The 25117-nt window shown below is 25.7% G+C and overlaps 1 protein-coding gene across 3 annotated transcripts in view; it reads left to right on the forward strand.

The window, feature by feature from the left end:
- Positions 1-25117, forward strand: part of LOC114128607 (allatostatin-A receptor-like) — a 173739-nt gene that overhangs the window by 28641 nt on the left and 119981 nt on the right. For all 3 annotated transcript variants that reach the window (XR_007605229.1, XM_050204406.1, XM_050204405.1), the window contains exon 3: positions 9708-9908. Coding sequence is in view for 2 of the 3 variants with exons in the window: in XM_050204406.1 (XP_050060363.1) it covers positions 9708-9908 (201 nt within the window). In the remaining variant the exon portion in view is untranslated. The remainder of the gene's footprint in view (positions 1-9707; positions 9909-25117) is intronic.

Raw genomic sequence — 25117 nt, forward strand, 5'->3', positions numbered from 1 at the left:
AATATTTATAGACTACGATATTATATTATATTTTATGCGTGAATATGAATTATCGATTTATTTAGAAAGACAACAATAATATTAATTAACTGCTTTTTTAATTTGATTTAGAATTTCGGAAATGAAAATAAAGAAATAAAAACGAGTGTTCGGCTTGATATTAATTTGTTTTATCTTATCATGTCTAACTAATATGAAAGTAATAACACAATTATTATTTACATCATATCAAATTAAAATATATTTTTATGTTTCATAGGAAGATAATTTTTAATATCGAATTCAACTTAATTTAATATATTTTTAGTTCAGAAGTTATTGTATAATATTATCTGGTAATAAAATAATAACAATAATAACTTTATTTCAGAAACTTGATATACATTTAGAATTTTGAATATATTACATTTAATTATTTTTCTACGACATTGACAAGTGATACATATCATTTAAATTATATTTTTATAATATTCTATATATTTAATATGTAAACTAATTATTCATATAACATTTCAAATAAATTCATAAAATGGTTTTGAAACGTAGACAAATTGTTTGGTAAACCGTTCTTTTAATATAATGGAGGAATTCAATATTTTAAAATTGATTATCAAATTAAACTTCGTTTAAAGTGTTTTAGACAGTTGAATTAATATCAGATTCTACCATATCTTTATTATAGTCATTGTTAGCGCGGTGAATCAAGGAACCGCGGAAATCAGACGAAGATTGATTGACTTAAAAGCTTGAATAGTCAGGTTTGCATTAAATGGTTTGGCTGTTATCCAAATTTTTGACATTATCTCCAAGTCAGTGTAAATTATTTTTAATTTTTCTTTGTAAGAAATTTAAAAACCTACACTAACAGTTTTATGATATTATTCTTTATTTATATAGATTTTAATGTTTGATTTCATAATACATTTTAAACTATTTTAATTAGGTATTTATAAATCTATATAATACACAATATTATAATATGAAACATTGAATTATGCAATATACAAGAATTATAATTCTATGGTACCTAATAATTTATTCCAATGTTCACGCTATAATATCATGGAATCTGTAATACAATTTAATTTTACAATTTTATATTTAATATCATGGACTTTATTCAAAAGTATACATTATCAAGGAGGTTAATTTAAATATTTAAATTTGAAAGAGTACAGGTACATACAGAAATAAATTTAGAGTTCAACACACTATCGGTGATATTAAATATAGCATAATACAACGATTATTTAGATTTATTTGTATTTAGGAATTTAACCATGAGTTATTATTATCACACCAATTGTTTTCCCTAAAAAAGTAGGTATTAATATTTGAAGCGTTTTATGAGTTATCGCGATATTTTATAAACGCGTTATACATATTTTAGAAACCTACACGTCATAGACGGAGCATAGAGTTTCTGTCGATGTGAATCCTCAGTATTGTGAACTGTATAATAATATTAAATAAATGCTAGACGCAATAAAATGTATATAATCTTAGATAATAGATGACAGTGCGAATAAATCACATACAAACAATAGAGAATGGACTTGCGGTGCCCCGACGGACAGTCGTACAATGACGTAATGGTTACGCCATTTCATCCGCCGGTGACTCCAACGTCCCTCGTCTGTGGGGAATTTCGAAAGTTCGTGAAGGTGTAATGATTGATACTCAGCCCTAAACGACTTTTCTGTATTCGTGCACGCACCCTTCAGTTTCTTACCCCTTTTAAGTAGGTAAGTATCTACTACGCGTATTCATACGAAACACGGAAAATGCGTTGACCAGATTAAGGTCTCGTGACGTATACTTATACACTTTGTCATCTGTTGTCAGTCTAAACAGGACGCCTCCTGAATTAGAGTTAAATCTGAACAAAAAACCACCAGGGTAACCATATATATACTGTGAAACTCAACAGCTCCCTTGGATTAATAAGTGATAACAGCAATGCATGTATATAAAAAGAACATGATGTATTTAATCGGTGAATCGGAGAATTTCAAAACAATTTCGTAAGTTTGATAATTAATAAACTTAATAAATATTTAATTATAAAAATACACTGTAGACTTTTTCGTGTTCCTATCTATATTTCTATATTGTATAGGTATAATAACTTTAATAACTTTCGTGTTATTTATTTATTTTTCTTGAGATGATGTATTCAATATTCATCAGTCAACCAGTATTCACTATTCACTAAGACGTAATTATAAGATGCATACATTTATGAATACATTAGAGCGTAGGTAGTTATGAAGAACCTTACTCATTATTTCCAATTATGCTATTTAAATTAACACAATATTTACTATCAGAAATCGAGATTATACGGAATATTATAATATTCAGCAATTTCTGGGTGCCCATTGATGACGTGTAATCGTTTGACGTCAATGCCGAAAAAGTTTTAATGTGGCTTCGTACGATAGGTACTTGCGTCAAACACTTTGTAGCACTCAGCGGATTAAGAATTATTATTATTATTTTGTTTTTTTTGTAGCTTATATTGTTTTTTCCCACTTACATGAGTACATGACAGCAAAATTATTTTGAATGATTATTCTGTTGGTTATTATTAATATAAAACTGTTAAAATTTATAAAGTCCTAATATTATGCATAGTGATGACTATAATGCCAGATTCGCATCTCCGAGAATCCCTTGATATAATTTCAATTTATCACTGCAGTAAGTACAGTACACGTTGATATTTTTGGAGAAAAAATCATTAATTTTATTCATTTATCCAAACAAATTTGTACGAATCATTTTTTTTTTATCGTGTCATAATATTAATAAATGCTGGCGAGATGATCACTTCAGCCAAATCGTGTTATCTTTAAAAAACGTAGACTTAACATATTTTTAATTTAATATATTATTTTAATTTACCGATTTATTTGAATATAATCTTAAAATCAAAAATTATAATACATTATAAAAAGGTAGATAATTTTATTTTACAAGCTTTAAGACAAGATATCTGTTAAGTTTATTAAATTACGACTTTTATCTTTGATGTAATAAATATTATTTTATATCGAAATTTCTTAACAGGTGTTTCATTGCATAAGAACTTCATTTTATTATAATTTAACAAACTACCCACTTGAATATCTGTTAAATAAATACCATCCGCAAAAGTGTTGTTGTTCCGATTTTATTTATTTTTCATTGTAAATAATTTATGTTGTAATATTTACCTCGAGCATTTCAATTTATGTGTGCATTGCGAATGTTAATACAATCTGAAATATTTATTTTTCGTCGCAAATTTAAAAAAGCGCATATTTCAATACGTATTTAAAAATAAAAAATAAAAAAAATACAATTATATGGGATTAGTGTTATTTTATTTGGAAAACTGTATTAAATAGCTTAAGCTTATTACGATCATATTATTATAATTTATGACTTAAATTTTATTTTTCTTACTTAAATATTAGTATGGTACTTGATTTTTGAAACGGTCACAAATAATAATGTAGATTTAATATTGTATGTTGACTCATACATTTTATTATTTTAAGATTATTGTTATTAATAATTTATATCGTATTTATTATTTATAGGAACTGTACAAACTAAAACTTTAAAATTTTAAACAAGTTATGGCAATAGTATGGAATAGTGAGATATTTTAGAAATATATTTTGCGTACATTTGGAAATAATATATGGATAACATATAGTTATTGGCTATACAATTAATAAAGATTATAATTTAATTTATATCACTGTTAACTAACAATTATTAATCGGTTAAAATTATTACCCCATATTATTTATGTTAGTAATTTAAATTTAGTGTTATATATTAGTTTTTAATTTATTTATTTCAATATATATTTAAAATTGATTATATAATATATTATATTTTATTTTAAATATATATTATCAATTTTTTTTAGAGAATAATGATTATTATATAACTCAGCTTCTAAGATTTTTTATTTAACATGGTATATTATTTTTGAAGGATAATTTTTATTTTTTGTAAACATATTGAATATAATGACACGACCCACTTATATCAACAAAATCAATTTTAATTACCTATCCAAAAAATAACTATTTTAATAGGTACTTAAAATTGTTAACTATTAACTACATAATACTTTATAAATAATATTATATTAATGTTATATAATTAATTATTTATTTTTTTTTTTTTATCATTTAATTCATTAATTAAAACTATTAATTTTCATAATTTTTTAAACGATACACCAACGTACACAGGCACGTACATAAAAAAAAATTTCGAGGGGGGGGGATTCATAAAAAAATTTACAATAATCAATGTTTATCGATGAATGATGATATAAATAAACTACACAACTATTAATTTTCGTGGGGGGGGGGAATTGAACCCCTAAAACCAACTTTGTATACGTGCCTGAAGGTACAGTATTTCTTATTTTTTTTTTCATTTTTTATTTTTAATTTTAAATACAAATATTGAACTTTAAATATTGTATTCTTATGACAGTTAAACAATTCTTGAATCTCAGAAAATAAACCATAAATATAGAAACTTATTTTTGTTTATGAATACAAGATAAGTTCAAAATCAAAAATAAATATTATATTTCTTAACCGTTTATCCAGACCAATATTTCATTGCTGTTACTATACTGATTTCGACTAATGTATAATTTGATTTTAGATCATTTAAGATTGATGAATGCTATATAAGGATTATGTTCGATTCAAATTTCAAACCATAAGACAGTACAGGTAGGAATTCAAATATTTTCTGATGTAGCAGAACAAGGATAACGAATAGTGATGGACAATAACCCCCTCTCACTAGAAAATCCAAGTAAAACTTGACCAATGATAAAATAAACAAAAGTCAATCTGGGTACCTAACAATATCGGCCTAGTTACTGATCCTGTTTAGTGAGGCATGGAAAATTACGATAATGGGAAGAAGGGATTGTACAAAGGTATAGCTACAAATCGGAGTCATCACTGGACAATGTTATCCGTCTCTCGGGTGATATTCGGAAAGCTTTCAAGTATCCACAAATCTTAACTCTCATTTCTTTAATGACGCGGTCATTCCAGTTAACTGCGTTCAACGATTCTATGAAAAGTTCACGGGAGACGTTTTGTTGGGGCTGATCGTCCTCTCTTCTCAAAATGTGACGTCTCTTGGGGACCGGCCGTCATACTGTAGTTGACATGCGATCAGTGGCTTTTGAGGTCATACCGATCTGGTTTCAGACATTTCTAAGTGACATTTGTATAATAATATAATAATACCACGATAATGTATAATAATAACGGTTTTCGGTTAGCAGTATCAAAACGGCAATGCCAACAAATGCTGGGGGGGCGTTGATTCTTGTGGTGGCATACGGTCTTTCGCCGCAGTCAGTCTATACCTTTCCGGTACGACATCATCTAAATCCATGATCGCTATTAGTGCGCCGATGTTGTGATGAGTGTATCGATGTTTATTTGATCAAAATATAATATATAAAAAAATAGACATATTACAAGCTAAATATTTATTAAGATCATACTGTTCAGTTTTTTTTTTTTTTGTCTCATTGAAATATAGTAAAGATTACTGACAAGTATTAAGGACTCTCTCATTAAAATAATCATTGATTTTTTTTTAATATCATCGAGTGTTTTAAAGAAATTTATTAATTTATAGCCAAGGAGAAAAAAATGATATCCGTTGATGACCAACAATCAGTAAATACAAAATTGAATTGTCAATACAAGGTTAGCTTAAACTTTGTTTAATATTATGAAAAATAACGTATTATTAATTAAATTGATTTGTAATTAATGAAATTATGTGTAGAAAACTCAATAATGACATTTTATTGTATAAGTCCTTAAAAAAAATCTGAACATCATTACCAATAAAATGAAAGATCTACAAATATTCAAAAGGCAGGTTTTAATAAAGATTAGGTTTCTAATTTTAATAATTTAAAATTTAAATTTAATATTATTTATAAAGTATCAATAATTAAATAAAGATGAAAAATTAAAGATTTGAAGAAAAAATCATCAATCACTACTGTGATATGAATGTTATTTGTTTTGTTTATTTATCATTTTAATTTTTGTGAGAAAGTTTGTGATTTTTATACTGTTTTATTCATTTAATTCATTTGAAATACATAAAATAACTATTTTAGTTTACACAATTTTATTATACATTAATTATTATACATTATTATAGAGTATAATAACTGTATAATTATACATTATTTAGAACTTTATATATTAATATTATAATATTGCTCATGTAATTTCTTCTTTGTGATTTTATCATAGTTATGTATAGGCACCTACTTAAAAATAATAATAATGAATGATAATATATTTTATAATTTAAAATTGCATTTTTATGTCATATAGCATAATAGTACTGAACTAACTCACTCGTATTAAATTTTGGTTTAATATTATTTTCAAAAATAAAACAATCTAAAGCTGTTTTTTACGGAAATGAACAAATAGATTTATAAATATAAAGAAGGATGATATTATATAGGTACATAAAATATATAGAAATATGCTGTCTCACTATATTTTTTGCACTTAAATCGCTGCATATGAGTACGGGTGTGGAAAAACAAAAATTGCTATAATTTTTTTTTTTCAACTGATTACTTAAGTAATAGTTAAATGAGATATCTAATATCATACAGATATTATATAAGTTATATAGTTCAAAATAAATATAAAAAACGGTAATACTGTAGGATTTGCTATCAAAAACAATCATTATAATGTATTACGTATAAAAAAAATAATTATACTTAATTTTAATTTAATTTTTTTTTAATTTTCTTATTTTTAATTTTTTTTTTGTTTTAAAAAATGTCTTTTATTATTCTAAGATATTTTTGGAAAATAAATGGCTCATCTCTACAAATATTAGAACCAACCGTTCAGAATAATTTACAACTTAAAAGCAAATATTTGATTAAAAAGTATATTTTTCATTTTAGAATTCGTTTTATGAAATAAACTACTGTACATCTTCATATAATATTTATATAATGGTGTATATAATTGTTATAAAAAATATCTACTAACTAAATGTATTTGGATTGTATATTTGCGCGTGGTATACTGATATAATTCTAAACAAATATTTACATTAAAGTATAGAATTTATGGACATGACGTAATTATAAAAAAAAAAAATTTTCAATAATTAGATATTATTAGTTTAAAAATAAAAATAATCTAAATTATAGATTCAAATTATGCTATTTATTTTCAATGAATTTATTGCATTTATTATACACTCCGTGTTTCCATTATTTATTATAATATTATGATTGGTTAATATTTTCTAAAAACTCAAACAAAAATTTCAATGTGTTGGCTTTGATCAATATAAATTTTAAACATAGTAGAATTCAAATATTAATATTAATATTACTTAAATATCATATAATAATTACAAATAAATTAGAAATGAAATTTTATCAATTTTACATTTATATGTATTAAATATTTAATATATACGAGTAATATACGTAGTAATATTATTTCACTACTATTATAAGGTATAAGTAAAAAAAAAAATAGAATTACTATGAGTAAGTGATTGTCAGTCAAAACGATTACGAGATGGATAAATATTATTTTTTTAAACATTTATTAGAGTACAACAAAATATTAAAAATATAATATACAAGTAAAAGTCGTAAATCACTTAGTTGACAGATACACATTTTAACACACTTATATTTTCAGACAATTTATACGAATTTTTTCACTTTTTATACGTTTTGTTTAAATGTATTAATTTTATTTTTATATTTATTAATTAGTAGAAAAATTACTTAAGGTTAATATTTATGCTATATAAATAATTTCAAAAATGAATTAAATGCTAACGCGTGGCCATTTGATGAAGTGAGGGTACATGAAAAGTCAATTTGGTCATTTTTATTAATCCGCTATATAATAGAAAAATATGTTAAATATTTGATTTACCTTGTTTCTTAAAAGAGATTATCTAATAAACTAAACAAACTTTATAAGAATTATAAAGTATATAACTTAATAAGAATAATAATTATAATCAAGATAATAATTAAATATTTATTATTATATGGTCATAATTCAAGATCCATAATATTTCTATTGTGATATGCTATAAACTAAACAATATAGACGATAATTAATGTATTGGTCAGTCACTTAGTTGTTACTATTATTATTTTATTCATTAATTACCAATGTCGTAACTACCCTCCGTGGCGAATTTTATTTTGGTGCTTATTTTTGTTTTATTTCATAGGTACCTATCTATAATTTTTATATAAATATAATAATATTACATTTTCACGTGTTAATCAGAATACTGTCAAATTTTTTTAAATAATCGAGTCTTAAAACAAAAAAAAAAAAAAACATTTTTATTTAACTCAAATGCGCCGCTTACATTACTGCGCCCATGTCATCAAGCTCTAATTACGGCACAGTAATAATTACTTATTGAATTGCGTAAATAGCTTAGTTCAAGTATAAAAACCATACTAAACATAACTTTAAAATTCATTGTTGAAACGTATTATTGAAAACTTTATATTTAACATAACCAAAAAAGAACATGGAATAAATAAATATTTGTGTTTTTATGAAAACAAAAATTTTAATTTTGTTTACATTTTGTTTTATATTTCTAAGAAATATCAGACTGATGTTATGATAATATAATTTTATAAGTATAATAGGTTACTATAATACATATAGGTACTGATTTTATTACTACGAATATGATAATTCTTCAAACAACTAAAATTATTTAAACTTAATCAATTTACTCGTTGTTAGAAAAATAGATTTTATATCTTTTCCGGACAGAAAAACGATAATAATATAATATAATAGATAAGCTCTTTTCAAAATCTAAGTCTATTCAGAATTGTAATCGGTAAAAATAATAGCAAAGTTATTACAGATTATTATAACAATAAAACAGTTTTATTGTTTTTAAACTTTTCGTAATACTACTTTACCCATAGCCAATAATACAATACGTATGCGTTTTTGACGCTAAAACAGATGATGAATATTAACTCACAAACTATGTTTTATATAAACATAATTATTATTATAATATATTATGGGTTCTAAATATAACAAAATATAATTGATGGGTAATAAAAATAATATTAATTATTATAATTTCACGCATAACTATTCTAATGTAAAAAAATATGTAGTATTTTAGAAAAATGTTATATAGATCTAATTTATATAAATTATTATATGTGTGTAAACATATTATATAAATATATGTTATTTTATATATAGGTATTTCAATATATTATGTAATTTATAAGTAAAAAAATAAAAATATCGTTCACACTAATAATATTATAGTAATAATTTAAATTCAAAATTATGATTGGTCTTCAAACCATTTTTTTTTTTACCAATAATATAATGTTGTATGTAATACAGTGGAAATGATCTACACATTTTTGTTGTTATTTTTAAAACGTGCATTGATATTTTAAACAAATTCTGTGAAAACGTCCGACGGTTTCCAATATTATTGCATGGGTACACGTATCGTCGTTATTATATTATACTCGTATTGGCCTTACCGCATAATAATGTCATTGTTATTTTTATATAGTCTACTACTTTTGCGTACACGAATACAATCGATTGCGTTTATCAAAATTTCAGATATTCTTCTTTCTCACGTCGTACGCGATACCACTGGCAATCATATGCATTCTCTACGTGCTGATGCTGATGAGACTGTGGAAAGGAGTGAACCCTGGCGGGCAGCCACCTTCGGCTGAGAGTCGGAGAGGCAAGAAGCGAGTAACCCGAATGGTAGTCGTCGTGGTCGCCATATTCGCTTTCTGCTGGTTTCCGATACAGGTACGTAGTTATATAATGTGTATATTTATAAAAGATGATTTTATGATTATCACCGTTCCGTTTTGGCACGATTGTCCATAAGTATACGTTTTACGAAACACAGTTTCGTACGGTTTTCCATATGCATTGTTATTGCCTATTAATTACAATACTATATAGTATATACCTAATAATTGTCGAGAATGGTTGTGTTAAAAAAATTATATACATATTTTTTCGAATTAATTAAATCAACTTTCAATATTTCTAAATATTAAAACTACCTACGCATTTTGAATGTTTTTTAAACTAGGTATTTGTTCGTATTGGACTCTAACTGCATGTAGTACTTGTATGGTTTAAATAATGTTTATTATTATACATGTATAATAACATACAATAACCCAAATAAATTATAAAACCGAGTATTATATTATAAGCATTTTTATTTAAATTGTGTTTCACTATAAGATAAAATTCAAAACAAAATTACGTTTTTCTTATAAGTATAACAAAAAAAATAAAAAAAATATAATACATTTTTATATTTTTATGTTTGTATGATCGTAATTTATTTATATGTTTAACTAAAACAACTTAACAAGTTTCGTTAACTTACAGATTATAAATTAATAATTATTAATTTAATTTATATAATGTAAAATACTCTCGACATTGCATGCTAATGAGGAAAAACTGTAAAACGTGATAGAGTATTTACCATTTTAACATTACGATTGAGCATACGTTATTTTAAGCAATATTGCCACTTTTAAACCAAATTGTAAACACATTTTTAGTTTCGAGTATTTATTTTATACAAAGTACCTATTATTACAATTATTATTATGTACAATTATCGAAAACTTAACCGATTTATAAATTGGTTGTATTATAAAACTTCCGTTAAAATGATCACAATGTTAGTTTCATATATGATATTGACCATTATAAGCTTAAAGAACTCATTTAAACATTTGGCACTGGTCAAACGTTCACATTGGGTATTAAAGTTTTCAAAATAAGTAACTCTAAGTAATTCCCAATTGTAATCGTGTACTTTAAAATGTGCTCAATTTCTATGCTTGATAATACGATCAGTACGCAATAGTGTTGTATTCATTTAGTCATTTTAATTCGGGTTTAATCTCTCAACTGTCGTACTTCACCCTTGATCTCAGTAAAAAGTTACCAACATCGTCTGGTGGTTTTGTTTTTTTTTCACTTTCGGTTTTGGTTCTGGTTCTGGCTCTAATACTCAATTATTTTTATTAAATTTATAAGGAGTAACTGACTAAGGTTAAGGCTCAGGTTATGACCGATAGTAAATGATTTAAACTTTACATATTTAAACTTCATGAACTCTAAAATATTTTAAATAATTAAATACTATTAGTCCATCAGCAATACTTCTTCTATTCTTTAAATTTTTCCTTTTACCAAAAAAAGGTAAAATTAAAAATTGATAAGGTATATCTGTAAAACCCTACGTTTTTCAATTAAAAATACTGTTCCATTTTGACTTTGGTTGTATGAAAATATTTTATTGTATAATAATTGTATTTTTATTCCTATTAGGTACCAGCTCCGATTATTTTATAGTTATTTGTGTTCTAGAACTAGCTACTTTCGGTTCGGTTCCACTACTGGTTAGTGGTTGCTAGTACGCAGGTATTATAGTTTACAATAATTGAACAATTACAATTTACATATCTGACAATCGAGTTAAAATTATTTGTCTGAACATATTATATATTGCAATATTTATTACTATAACATACAGGATTGCCCAATAACGATAAATATTCAATTATCCATCTTCCTGGTGTGTTATTTTTTCTGTTATTTTATTATAGTTACCATCATCGTTGTTACTATTTTTAGATTTATACTTATTAATCCGATTTTTACTTTTCAAACACGTACCTAAGTGATCTGCAACACTAAATTAATAGCAAATATCAAAGCCACCAAAACTCTTAAGAAATAATCCAGCCACTTCTTTTGGGGTCATAAATAAAGTCTTTTATTATCCACCATAATGTGCTAGTTCAAAAACATAGAAAATAATAATGTAGTAAAATAGACATACGCATATGCTATTAGCTTACTTAATGCGTCTAGTGAAAAATAAATTACGATCGGTCGTGCCAACGAAGATACATTACCAGAGAGTCATAACAATAATAGTTAAGAAACGGTTTAGACGACATTTGAGATTTATTTTACAATGATCCTAATCTGCTAACGATATAATCGACTTCATATTTTTGAATTATTCCTCCTCCCTTACTTGTAAAAATTCCTATCTTAAACCTCATTAATAGAAAACATATTATACAAACGTATAAGGTATTTTTCAGTATACGTTTTCACTAAAAATATTATATTGTTAACATGTTTAATTTCTCAAATTATCTTACCAACTGATGTTGAAGAAAACGATTTTATAATACAGTCACTTAAAGGCCTTATCAACTATCCGCAACCGAGAAATAATTGTTGGTATAGCTATGAAATAATATTATTAATTAAAACTGTTACACTCAATAAAAATGTTGTTCAATCTACAATCACAATAAATATGCTGTAAGTATTTAAAATAATGATGCATATTATATTTATCGACTGGCATGGTGAAGTTTCAATAATATTTTCTATACTCCAATATTTCATTCAATAAAAAAGTTCAAGTATCTTGTATTAGATAATTTATTGTAAGTAAAATTTGGTTAACTGTATGTAAGATTAAATTAATATGGAGGTTTCTTTAAATTTGTATATACTTCAACATCATTAAAGGTTATAAGTAAAACATTAAAATATTACAACTTATATTATATTATAATCATTCAAGCTGCTGTAAAATAAATAAACTAATTTTTCATTTTAATGAATTATGCTTGTTGGTTATTACCATTTTTGAAAGCTTGAAGTTTCGTTTTTAAGTTTATTAAACATAATTTTATAAGTTGTAAAATAACTAAATAAACTCTGGGTATACTAGTATAAACTTTTATCGCAATTAACTTTAGAAGTCTGTTTTTAAAACATAATAATCTTAGTCATTTTTTTTTTTTATACATATATAATACTTTATATTGAAAGTACTATGAGTACTACTAGTATAATATACTTAACACGATGTCTAGACTTTAAAAACTGAAATATTCAAGTTGATTTAGTTTATTGAATATCTTATAAAAACACATTAATATAGAGTTGTAAACATGAACATTAAATCAATTCGGAGTTAGTTTTATACTGAAAATATTACAGAAATATTCGTATTTCAATAAAGTAGAGAGGATTACATAATATGACTTGTGTAATCCACACAATTTTTGTGATATACATTTAATTAATTTAAATAGGTACTATGTAAATTAAAAAATATTTACTCACTTTCACATACATAGAATGAACACAACATAAAAAGTAGGTTTGAGCTGTTGATATTTTAATGGTATTACGTTAGTTATAGACTTATAGTTATATGTTCTTAAACTCTAATAATAGTAATGTATTTTAAAGGTGTAATTTTAAAGAAGCTAATATTATAACGTTTATAATAGAATATCCGTGGTTTTTATAAGTAAAACTTTGAAACAAGGTGGATAAAGTTTTATAAGTTTAAAATATAATATTAAATACATAGGTTGAAATTGAAAAATAATTTTGAAATGCACTTTTAAATTTATACTAAATTGTGTTAGCATAAACAAACAAGTAAAATAAATTTAAAAAGAGTTTACGTGCACATTACATAAATACGTACACATATTATATAATATAATATATTCGTTTATTGTCATATTGTATTTTACTGTAGTATGCAGTGCACTGTAAAACAAATCGTAAAATGAATAATACAACTTAGAATACGAAACCAACATTTTATAATAATACGCTTTCACGATGCGTATACATTTTTTCTTTGACATTTTAAAATTGATATCAACATAGAGACTATAGTTTCTCATGATAAGAAAAGAAAAATGCCCAACTCTATATTATAATCTATTTAACCAAACTGTTCAACTAAAAAATATACATATAACACATACTATATGTTGTGGTATATTATAAAAGTTTTTTTCATTTATTTTATTTTATTTTTATGTTTTTGCACATGTACGAAACTTTTTATTTCTATCATCATTCCAGAGAGATGAAAGAGAATAATTTGAGTGTCAAAGAAAAAGTTTAATGTCCTGCGATTTCTAACCGGAAACAGCTAGGTATGTATATTGGAATTATAAATAGTGACTGTATCCATTTTGCAATAGCGACAAATCGTTAAATTGTTTTTTTCACTATGTATTTGAAAACTACTTTTATTAATATTTAGGTACCCTCGTGTGTTAAAATTGGTAAACTTAACAAAACTTAATTAAAATTTAAGGACAAATTATTCTGTGTGGTTAAAACAACTTCATTGTACTGTGCTAATTTTCAAGTCGAAAAATCGATGTATCTTGAATATATTATTATGATAAATAACTAATTATAGAAAGAGTCAAGAACAAAGCAGTTAAGTTAAAATTAATGCATCATAATTTGAACTTTTATCCATGAAGTATGTATATTTATAGAATAATCAGTATAAAAAATATGTATATTATTTTGTAGCTTGTGTTAATTGAACATTAATATAATTGAAACTTAAAACATTGAGCTTATCATATATACGTACAAGTGAAATTCCTATAATGTAAATAATTATTATAATTAAAACTATATTTCTTTATAATATACACAGATGGAACAATTTTAGTTTAAATAAAAAGTTTAATGTTGTAAGCCTGTCAAAGGGGGTAAAATAATTTAACTTGATAAAAAATTAGTTTATTTGGACATACATAATATAAAATAATATGTTTCCTTATTTCCAGAAGTAACACTATAAATGTATGTACCTTTTAAAAAACCAATTTAATAATAATTAACTTACTTAGAGCTCAAATTTACAATTTATATATACTTGTACTACTGATGTAAAGTACTTAATTTTTATGATATATTCAAATTCTAAATTGAGCAATATAATAAATAATTACTATTACTAATTATTTACTCTATTCTTAAATGACATGACATTTTAATTGTAAAATATTAAATTTTTCATTTTAATGGATGTAATCAACATATTAATTAGGTAGTTTGTTATTGTAGACAATGGTGTAATGTTTTGATTAATTTATGTCCAAGCAATATTTTGTCTCCGGTCACTATGTCATTATAATTGTTTCATAAATGTGTTTACATTTCTACATCATAAGTCTTCATTCATATTAAGCAGGTGAAAAATAGTTCATGTTGTTCAATAACTACACATACCAACATTGACTCTGTAATGTGCTAAATATAATTAACATTTCCATAGTTTTATTTTAACGGAAACATGATATATTTGTCTCTAACATGTTAATTTATATAAGATGGATATTCAATGAAATTAAATTTTATATGATATATTGTATTTAAAACATAATATAGTTATAATTGTTTTGAATAACATTATTTATTATTATTTTTAAACTAGATTATAGATGATAAAATAACAATAATATGTGTTCCGATATTTCCCTTATACATACCAAGCTATTTTCCTATTATTTCGTCTCTCCCTTTGCCTCTCTCTCTCTCACTCTGTCTGATTGTTAATTTTCGAAACATTAAAATGTGTTGGATAATGTGTGGTTACAACGTCATAATATCTTATTTTACTTAATTTTTCAGTAAGATCAAGTACTTCACGTTATTGTAAAAAATTATAATACAACCATATTTTACATGACAATAGAATGCAATGCTATTTATAAAACTGCAAAATCGTCATTATTTTGCAAAGTAATCGATATCTGAACAAACGATTATAATTTATCTACCTTTACTATCAAATTTATAATTAAAACTCAACTCTTTTTTTTCGCTGAGATGAACGATGCTGAGTGCAAAACGTACCCATCACATCTTTCGCGCTTGCGCCTTGTCTTGTTTTTTTTTAACCTATTACTATGATTTTTACTCACATATTTTTATTGCGTACTTGATGCAATTCGTACAATTAAAAATGTATACCTAATTCAATCGTCTGAGTGTGCCTTTATTGCTTTATAGATTTCGACGTAACACATATATTTTTTTAACTATTACCATCACATCATTGGTTGGGCGTGCGTACTCACAAAGCCATTTACAACGAGTTGATATATTTTTTCGTTTCGTTTCGTCTCGTCGGCTTAACCGACTAAAGTGAGTTTTTCTCGATCTAGTACGATCCATCACCAACGCAAAACTGTAGACGTATTACGTATAACAATGTGGTAGTCACCATAATACATAGAGATGTCGTGGAACAACGAATAACCCCTGCACAGCTCACACATTTTGCCGTAGTCTGCTTGTGGTCAGCGAAATCAATTTCAAGGAGGGTCCTTTCTGCGTGCCTACACATAACGCTCTTCAGAGGAGAAATGATAAATGTGACACGTCACCGCAGATCGTTATTTGTTAAGTGACACAAACAATCAGCTATAATGATTCAAATAAGTCTACTTGGACTATAGCAGTAAACAAAAATATTGTTTATACCGAATCAATTAATATTATCCAACACTTAATCTTGAACTCATTGCTGATATTAACATTTAAATATTATTCAAAAAGAATATCGATTGCTCATCAAGTTTTGTAGTATATATAAATAAATATACAAATTAAGTATAAATGCATCATTCACGGTCACCAGATAGGTATTTTCTTAAGAATACGAGTAAAACTAAAATTTTGATGAACAGGCAGTATACGCAATAGTGTAAAGTGTAATGACGTGGAAAAATTTATTTTATGTATCAATAACTAAATTATTAAATCTAAGTGGATATCGCAGAGCAAGTCTCAAACAAGAACGATTATTAAACAAAAATCACAGTTTTTTCAGCTCACTATAAAACACATTTAATAGCCATTAAAACTATTAAACATAAACTCAAGATTTTTGTGATATTTAAACTGCTTAAATAGTTATGTATCGTCTCAAATAAAACATTTATTTCAACGATTTCGTTATCGTGTTCTTACAACACTGATTAAAGGCATTTAATTCATTTTTATCAAAACTTGTGATCAGAAGAGCAGCCAATACAATGATTTACTGTATCTATTTTGCTATAAAAGGTCGTGGACAGAAATAAAGTCAATGAATCTTCGGGACTACATTTTCACACACTATCAAACGAATTATAAACGGTAGTTTTAACCGAAGGTCGATTAGTGGCTATGGGTGAAGAGAAAATGTTAAGCTCATGATTTTTTTTTTAGATATCGAACCGACCATTGCAGGTTTCGAAGTATACGGCTGGGATCATAGACTTTACTCATCTGTAAACCAGATATGTAATGTTGTTGATGACTGTGTTGTATGACTATTCCATAGAAATTCGTCTTATTTCAAATAAAATAAATGCACAAACAGTCAGTGCAGTAATATGAAGTTATTTGTAAATTACATGTTCATAAATAAAATTACGAGAAATAAAATCGGGCAAAATTTTATAAAAACATTTAAAATCTCGTTAAAACATATATATATATATATATTTATTCGTTACATGTATTTTTTTATTATTATTACGAGTATATTATTATTCATGAATCAATAAATTCTTAATCTTAACAGTTTAAAATTATTTAAAAATTATATTGAATATTCTCTACTCATTTTAAGCTTTGTGACAGTAATATTAGTTTTTAATAATTAGAAAAAGTTCCAAAAAATGACATAATACATGTATTTTAAAATAATCAGAGTAAAAAAATAGAATAAAATTATTCAAGTAGTTATGATCATATTTAATTTAACTCGTGATGATTAATAGTTTATTTTAAAAGTATTTAAAAAAATATCGCAAATATGGAGATAGAAACATTGTTGCTTACTTATTACTCATATACATTTTTTTTTTCATTGGATAGGTACCATATTATCAATTTTGGGTAGTTACACAACAGTAAGAGTAATATTTTATTTGTTGTTGTATCAGTTGTATGGATATGGATATCTACTATTCACACGTATTTCGGATCATTGCGTTGTTGTTATTAATTTTGGACTTAAGTTATGTTACTCAACCGAATGCAATATACTTACACACATTTTGTCACCACGCATTGTTCTATATACAAAATTTACTGACGATAATATTATATAAAAGAGGAAATGTAAAATGCATTTTTAATACCGGTGTATTAATGAAATTAATACGTAATAAGAATTCCCCGTGACTTTCCGCTTATATAGTCTGATGAATCGAGCACGCTCGTCACTATCATTGTTATTCTTTGGTAATACATTTTTAAAAATATTAATAGTATCTTAAAAACGGTATTTTCGAATATTCAGACTTATAGGACAATTTAGGGAGTGTCTTTAACCATACTAATTCATTATTCAAACATTCATCGCCTCATTTATTGATAATTGTAAAGCTGATATTTTTTTAAAAATAGTTTATACATCTTTACATTTTCATCTCGACATTTTATTATATAACTAAAGATATAAATAGGTACAATTGCAAAATCAAATAGTTTTAAGAAACGTTTCTACTGTGTATTAACAGAGTGGACCTTGCTATTTAGTTTTTTTTATCATGTTGATTAAACAAGCATCAGGGATAAGATCGCGCGCTACACTATTTATGTGTATACCTACATATATTTTTTTCATATGACTATTACGCTGAAAACCTATTCATATAGTAAAATTGATAGGAACGTACAATAATTTTATTACTCGTTAAAGTACATCTCGCTTTATAGAAACGTTTTACATAAAAAACACATGAACTTTTTAACCTGTTAAATGGTCAGGTGGTGTCACTATATAACGGTCAAAATATTACGCTCTAAAAACAAAGAGACTTTACAACCCAATTAGTAAGTTCTTTTCGGTGTTCGGTTTAACACGTCAAACCGAAATAATATGACGGGTGAAAGTTGCTTATATTTTATTTATTTTTTAAGTTTTTTTTAAATAATATACTAATAAGCAATAAAAATAAATATAAGTAAGCCACTAAACAAGTTTTAAAATTCAAATTATAGATTTATAATTTCAAAGTTTTTACAACAATATTTAGACATAAGAAAAGTTTTTATTTTTCTTGACATATTATGAGTTTAAATTTAATGTATTGATTCGATAATATTTTAAATATGTTACAGGACTTTCCATATTTATAATAATGATATGTATTGTACAGCATTATTAAATAAAATATTATATTCTAGATGTTTATGCATATTACACTTACACATATTTATTTATATACCAATATAAATTAATATAATATATAATAGATATAAATAAACCTAAAATTTTAAAATACCAATAATATTACAATAAGGTTTCAAAACAATGTGAATAATTAATATTTTAGAAACTATGTTGATAAATGTATTATGTATTTATATAATATAAAAAATTGTCTAACTGGATAGTTTTAAATTTAAAAAAAAAAGATTCAAAATATATCAGTTTGAATTAAACTATTCTCATAGTTATCAATTATTATCCAAAATATATTATTTTTTATTATTGAATAATTTTACGGTATCACTTTTTTACAAACTCGTAAATTAATATTTTAGTTGTGCATAAAACAACAACTATTTAAATAATTTGATCCAATTTTTTCGTATGTTACAATAATATGTTGTAATTAAAAAATAATAATATTTGATTAAAAAGTATATTTTAAAATAAATTGATGTGATAGAATAATTGGAATGTAAACAATATTAATTGTTTTTAAGTGAACTTAAAAAAGAGGCATTACTTCAAGTTGCGTACAATTAAATATATTATGTGATAAAAATAAAAAACTTTTTTTGAATAAAATAAATATAAATAGAGTATGTTTCGATCAATACGTGTGAGCTGGAGCTCATAAAAATACAATAAGACGTTAGATAAAAAAATATTTTTATTGCTTATTAGTCGGTCAAAATGGACATACCTTTTTTTTTTAACCAAAATCGAAGTATAACTATTTTTTATTTTATTTTATTTTGTTACAATATAACAACATCGTATATACGGGTTCCACGTTACCCGCAATGAAATTTCTAAAGAAAGTATCACTATTACCAATTGTAATAATATAAATATTTTTACTTGAATTCACTTGCAATATCCGTGTGTTCGCCTTGCCTTCCGACATACGATCAATTACTGTTGAATTTGGTTCAAAATATAAAATAATAATAATAATAAAACCATACGTGGTATGAAAATATTTCTGGTTAACGGAATGGATACTTTCGGAGCTCCATTTATCACAAACTCGTTAAAGTGTCGACGATTCGACGGTCAATGTCACATGGCGGTGTCGTCCGAAAATAATAATATCAATATACATCCGATATGTATTTATTTTTTTTTTTTTAATATCAATCGTCTTCTTTTCTGACAGCAGGCCACCCTATTGAATGGCTATATCAATTATTATGGTATATTAATATATTATATACTACATATGTACAGGATTTCTCAGCATATTTCTCCCTTCAACAATAATCTTTTCCAATTTGAAATATGACATTTGAAAATTGTAGTTTCGTTATATATGTATAACCAAACTTGAAGTCAAAAAAATAAATATATATATTATATATCAAAATGAAAAGTACCTACTGTTCGGTACGGTATGCGCACACACACAATTTGCGCTCCGGTGCACTGTCGTGTGTTGTCGTCCGCACAAGTGTTTGTGATTTCCATCGTTTAGCGCGGCGATGAGCTTTCTTCACGTCCGCCGGACAGCCGCCGTACGTCGTCACTTATCAACTAAAAAACTCGCGTACAATATTTTGTTTTTTATGGCTGTCCGTCGTCATTGTCGTAAACCCACCGCTATCCAGTGCGCTCCAGCCATTTTCGGATTTTCATCATGACTCGCCATGTATGCGACTTGTTGTTGACCATCAGTGTCCAGCAACGGACGTTTTGTTTTATAAATCTGTTTGTGTCGTCGTCGTCCGTCCAATTTAGGTAATACGACCCGTCGTTCACGGCCATATTATGCGTTTTGGTTCCTGCACGTCCGTTCGCCCGTTCGTATTCAATTTTTCGTTTTATTGTTCTTCGTCGTTTTTTGCTGCGTCCTACTCCGGCGACAACACCTTTTACCCTTAGTGGCTCGTCGTATTCTGTCGATCTGACATTTTTGTCACAAAGCTTACCAGCCGCCGAAGTGTAGTTTCAGCGCCGCCCTGAACTACGCTCGACCTGTGCGATACCGGCGCAAACGTAGCCCACCCGGTAACCAGCAACATTTCAACTGGTCCTTCCGTCAGCCGTCATTCACCTTATTATCATCAACCGCGGTTCCGGATTCAGGTCCGATCAGGTCGTACACAATTTTATACACCTTTGTACTTTTTCATTACGCATATTGTCGCGGTAATATTATTTATCTCCTTTTTTTTTGGTGTCGATCGATCTATGATCGATCTATGATCGTATTATTCTATGTTTACTAACCCTAGCGTTTAAGAAATATTAGCTGTAGTATGGCAATACATTTCTTTTCATATCATTTCATTATCAAAAACATTGTTATTTTCTTTCCTATCTCATCTATACCTATATAGTCCACTTTCAAAAGGTTCGTGTACAACCCAGTCGCACGAGTACCTACTTGAAAGTCTAAAATAATTTATAATTATTATTATTTATTTATGTAAATATTCTTATACTTGAGTTAGTAATGTCCATTTATTATTATATATAAATTGAAATGTATATAATATATATACATATATATTAAAATGTGGAAACATAATTTTGTAATAGGCGGATGCATACGCACACTGACAATTACAAACTGAAGTACCTGTAAAAAAAATGAAAAATTTAATTTTAACATTTTCCACACAATAGAATATTTTAATATTTTACATTTTCATTTATATTATAGGAGCGCAAAAAAAAAATAAGGGTAAAATTATCATTATATAATTTAATGTTCTCAAGTCTGTGGAATATAATATAATTATCTATGATAATATAATATTATATAGAAACATATAAAAAAATGTGATTTAAATCCATACTATTATATAATGCGTATATTATATTCCGTTCTGTTAAGTGGTAATTCCACGAAAATAGAATATATATGTATACATATTACTATAGTAATATGAAAAGCTATCTGCTGATGTTTCAAAACTTCTACTTATTAAAAATATAACAATTTCGCGTGAATAATATTTTATATTTTACATAAATTTTACTGTAAGAACGCACGATAAATATTAAAATCATTTGTTTATAAATATTATTCTGTAAATCAATAAATAATAAAAAAAAAGTTATTTATTTAGATATTATATTATAATTGAAAAAGTCAACTTTTTTAGAAACTGAACGAAGTGATGAATGTATTAATTTTACAATGTGTGTTTTTTTTGTGTGTCTGCGTACAGCATAACTTGTCAAATTAATGCTTCAATTTAAAACTTTAGGGGTGGTTTACAATGGCAAAGTGAATATCTTTGATGCATTATAAAGGTCAAAAGTAACCAACAGTTTTCAAAAAATTCGAGAAAAACAAAAAAATAAGTGACGAAAAAACGGTAATTTTTACGCAAAACCAATTTTTTCATATGGTTGTTACTCAAAAACTAATCACTGTAAATACTTGAAAATTTCACCAAATGTTTATATAAGTATTATCTATATACAGTTAAATTTTTGATTTGTTTTAGCTATTTATAGACAATTGAAATTTTCGATTTTCTAAGAATTTTTTTTTTTTTTTTAGTGTCGATAATATCTTGAAAATTTAATATACGGTTTCTTATGAGTTTTTCTTATTGAAGTTAAAAAAAAAAAATCGCTAGTCGAAATGTTTGTGTGTATATCTAAGGTTAAAAAATTCAACACTACGTTTTCCTTCAAATAGCTCATTCAAAAAAAAAGAGCAAGCTCGAAACATCATTATTGGATAAATTGTATATGCGCTTATGCGCTTGAATTTCAAATTTTTACGAAATTTCGTAACGATAACGGTTTATTCTCAAACGATTTTAAATATTTGTTATTATTCAAAAAGTATAAGTCGTACTTGAAAATTTCACTAGTTATTTAGATTGGCATTTTCTTTACATGATTTAATTTTCAAAATATTTTGCTAACTTTAAGGCTATTTATAGGCATTTGAAATATTCGTTTTCGTTTAGCCTTTTTTTTTTTTATAAATATCGATAAAATTTTTTTGGCTCAGTCAAAATACTTGAAAATTGAATACGAAATTCCTCATAAGATAGTCTTATAGTGATTCAAAAATTATATGAATACATAGGCACAATTTTTTTTATTAGCATTTGAAGTTCAAATATTGACAACAATTCGTCAACATCATGAATATATTTAGCAAATTATTTTGTAGGTTTAATTCATAAAAATGTTTGAATAAGTAGCTAAGAGTTAAAAATGTAATACACGATTAAACCACGTTTTTTATCAACCACTGGTAATTTTATCCTAGGCTGACTACGTTGAGAATCGTAGAACTATTTTTCATATACAATTATACCTCTCATTGGATTCAAATTTAATATATAAATTATAGTGACCTACTATACAGCATAGATGTATCCACTTCACCACTCTTTTTTATTGTTATCGCTATTATGGTTACGCCCATGTGCACAAATAAATACGTTAAACAAACATTATATATCTATTTTATAATGATATTTTAAATATTGTTTGGTTTTAATGACAATTTTGAAAAATAAATAATTTAATATTGATTGGTTTTGTGCAGTTTAATTTTGTTCAATTAAACAAATGATTAAGCATGTTATGATATATTGTTTTTTTTTTTTTTTTTGAAATAACGATCTTACTATAGCGTTTGTTCTCACACATTATAAAAAAAAAACTTACACTATGCAGCCAACTAAGTGTACAGACAACCCTTCGTTCAATCATCTAAAGTCGAATTTTCCACTGGTACCAATATAATCAACAAACTGTGTTATAATAATATAAGCCCAGTATATAATATTGTACTCAGAACGCTTGAAAAACAATTCATTTAGTATCGTCATCGCAATGCCTAAATCCTGAGATCATATAAACTTTTATTCTATTACCGAAATGCTTCATTGCATTGATCCCGTAAACCATACCGCATAAAATACTCTATTTACCTCTCCCGTCCAATACCACACACAGGAAGATTTACCATCTAAATCTATTGACCTCGCACCATATGCAGTCTTGGACGTATCACTACACTATCCGAGTTTATTGATATTTTCGAAGCTATTTATGCTATTAATATTTTCTTCTTTCTTTCACACAACTATTGTTTATTTCTACATTTTTAACAAATTGACAATTATTATTCGTTTTATGTTTTTCTATCACCCAAACACGCTAGTATAGTATATCATTTTAGATTCTGAACGAAGTGATGAATGTATTGATTTTACAATGATGTGTGTTTTTTTTTTTTTTTTTTTTTGTGTCTGTGTACAGCATAACTAGTCGAAATAATGCTCCAATTTCAAACTATGGGGGTGGTTTCCGATGTAAAAGTGAATATCCTTGGTGCATTATAGAGGTAAAAAGTTAACATTTTCCAACATTTTTCAAAAAAATCGAGAAAAACCAAAAAAAAATGACGGAAAAAAGGGAATTTTAACGCAAAACCAATTTTCGACCAAATCGATTTTTTTTATGGTTGTAATTCAAAAACTAATCACTGAAAATACTTGAAATTTTCACCAAATGTTAATGTCAGTGGTATCCGTATATAGTTAAATTTTCAAAAAATTTTGACTTTTTTTGAGTTATTTATAGACCACTGAAATTTTCGATTTTTTTGAGAAATTTTTTTTAAAGTGTCGATAAAAAATTTTTGGTCATCCAAAAAGTTTTGAAAATTTAATACAAGGTTCCTTATGAGTTGTTTTTAATGTAGCTAAAAAAAATTAAAAATCGTTAGTCACAATTTTTTTTTATAAGCGTTTTTAGTTCAAATTTTTACGAAATCTGTCGAAAACGCGAAAATTTGCAAGTAATTTTGAAGTTGAAAAATCATAAAAATTTTTTCTTTTATAACTAAGTTTTGAAAATTTGGTACAAGGTTTTCCATACATTTTTCTTCAAATATCTGTAAAAAAAACTCTACCGGATTCAGACA

This window comes from Aphis gossypii, chromosome 3 (genome assembly GCF_020184175.1).
Source record: "Aphis gossypii isolate Hap1 chromosome 3, ASM2018417v2, whole genome shotgun sequence".
NCBI lineage: Eukaryota > Metazoa > Arthropoda > Insecta > Hemiptera > Aphididae > Aphis > Aphis gossypii.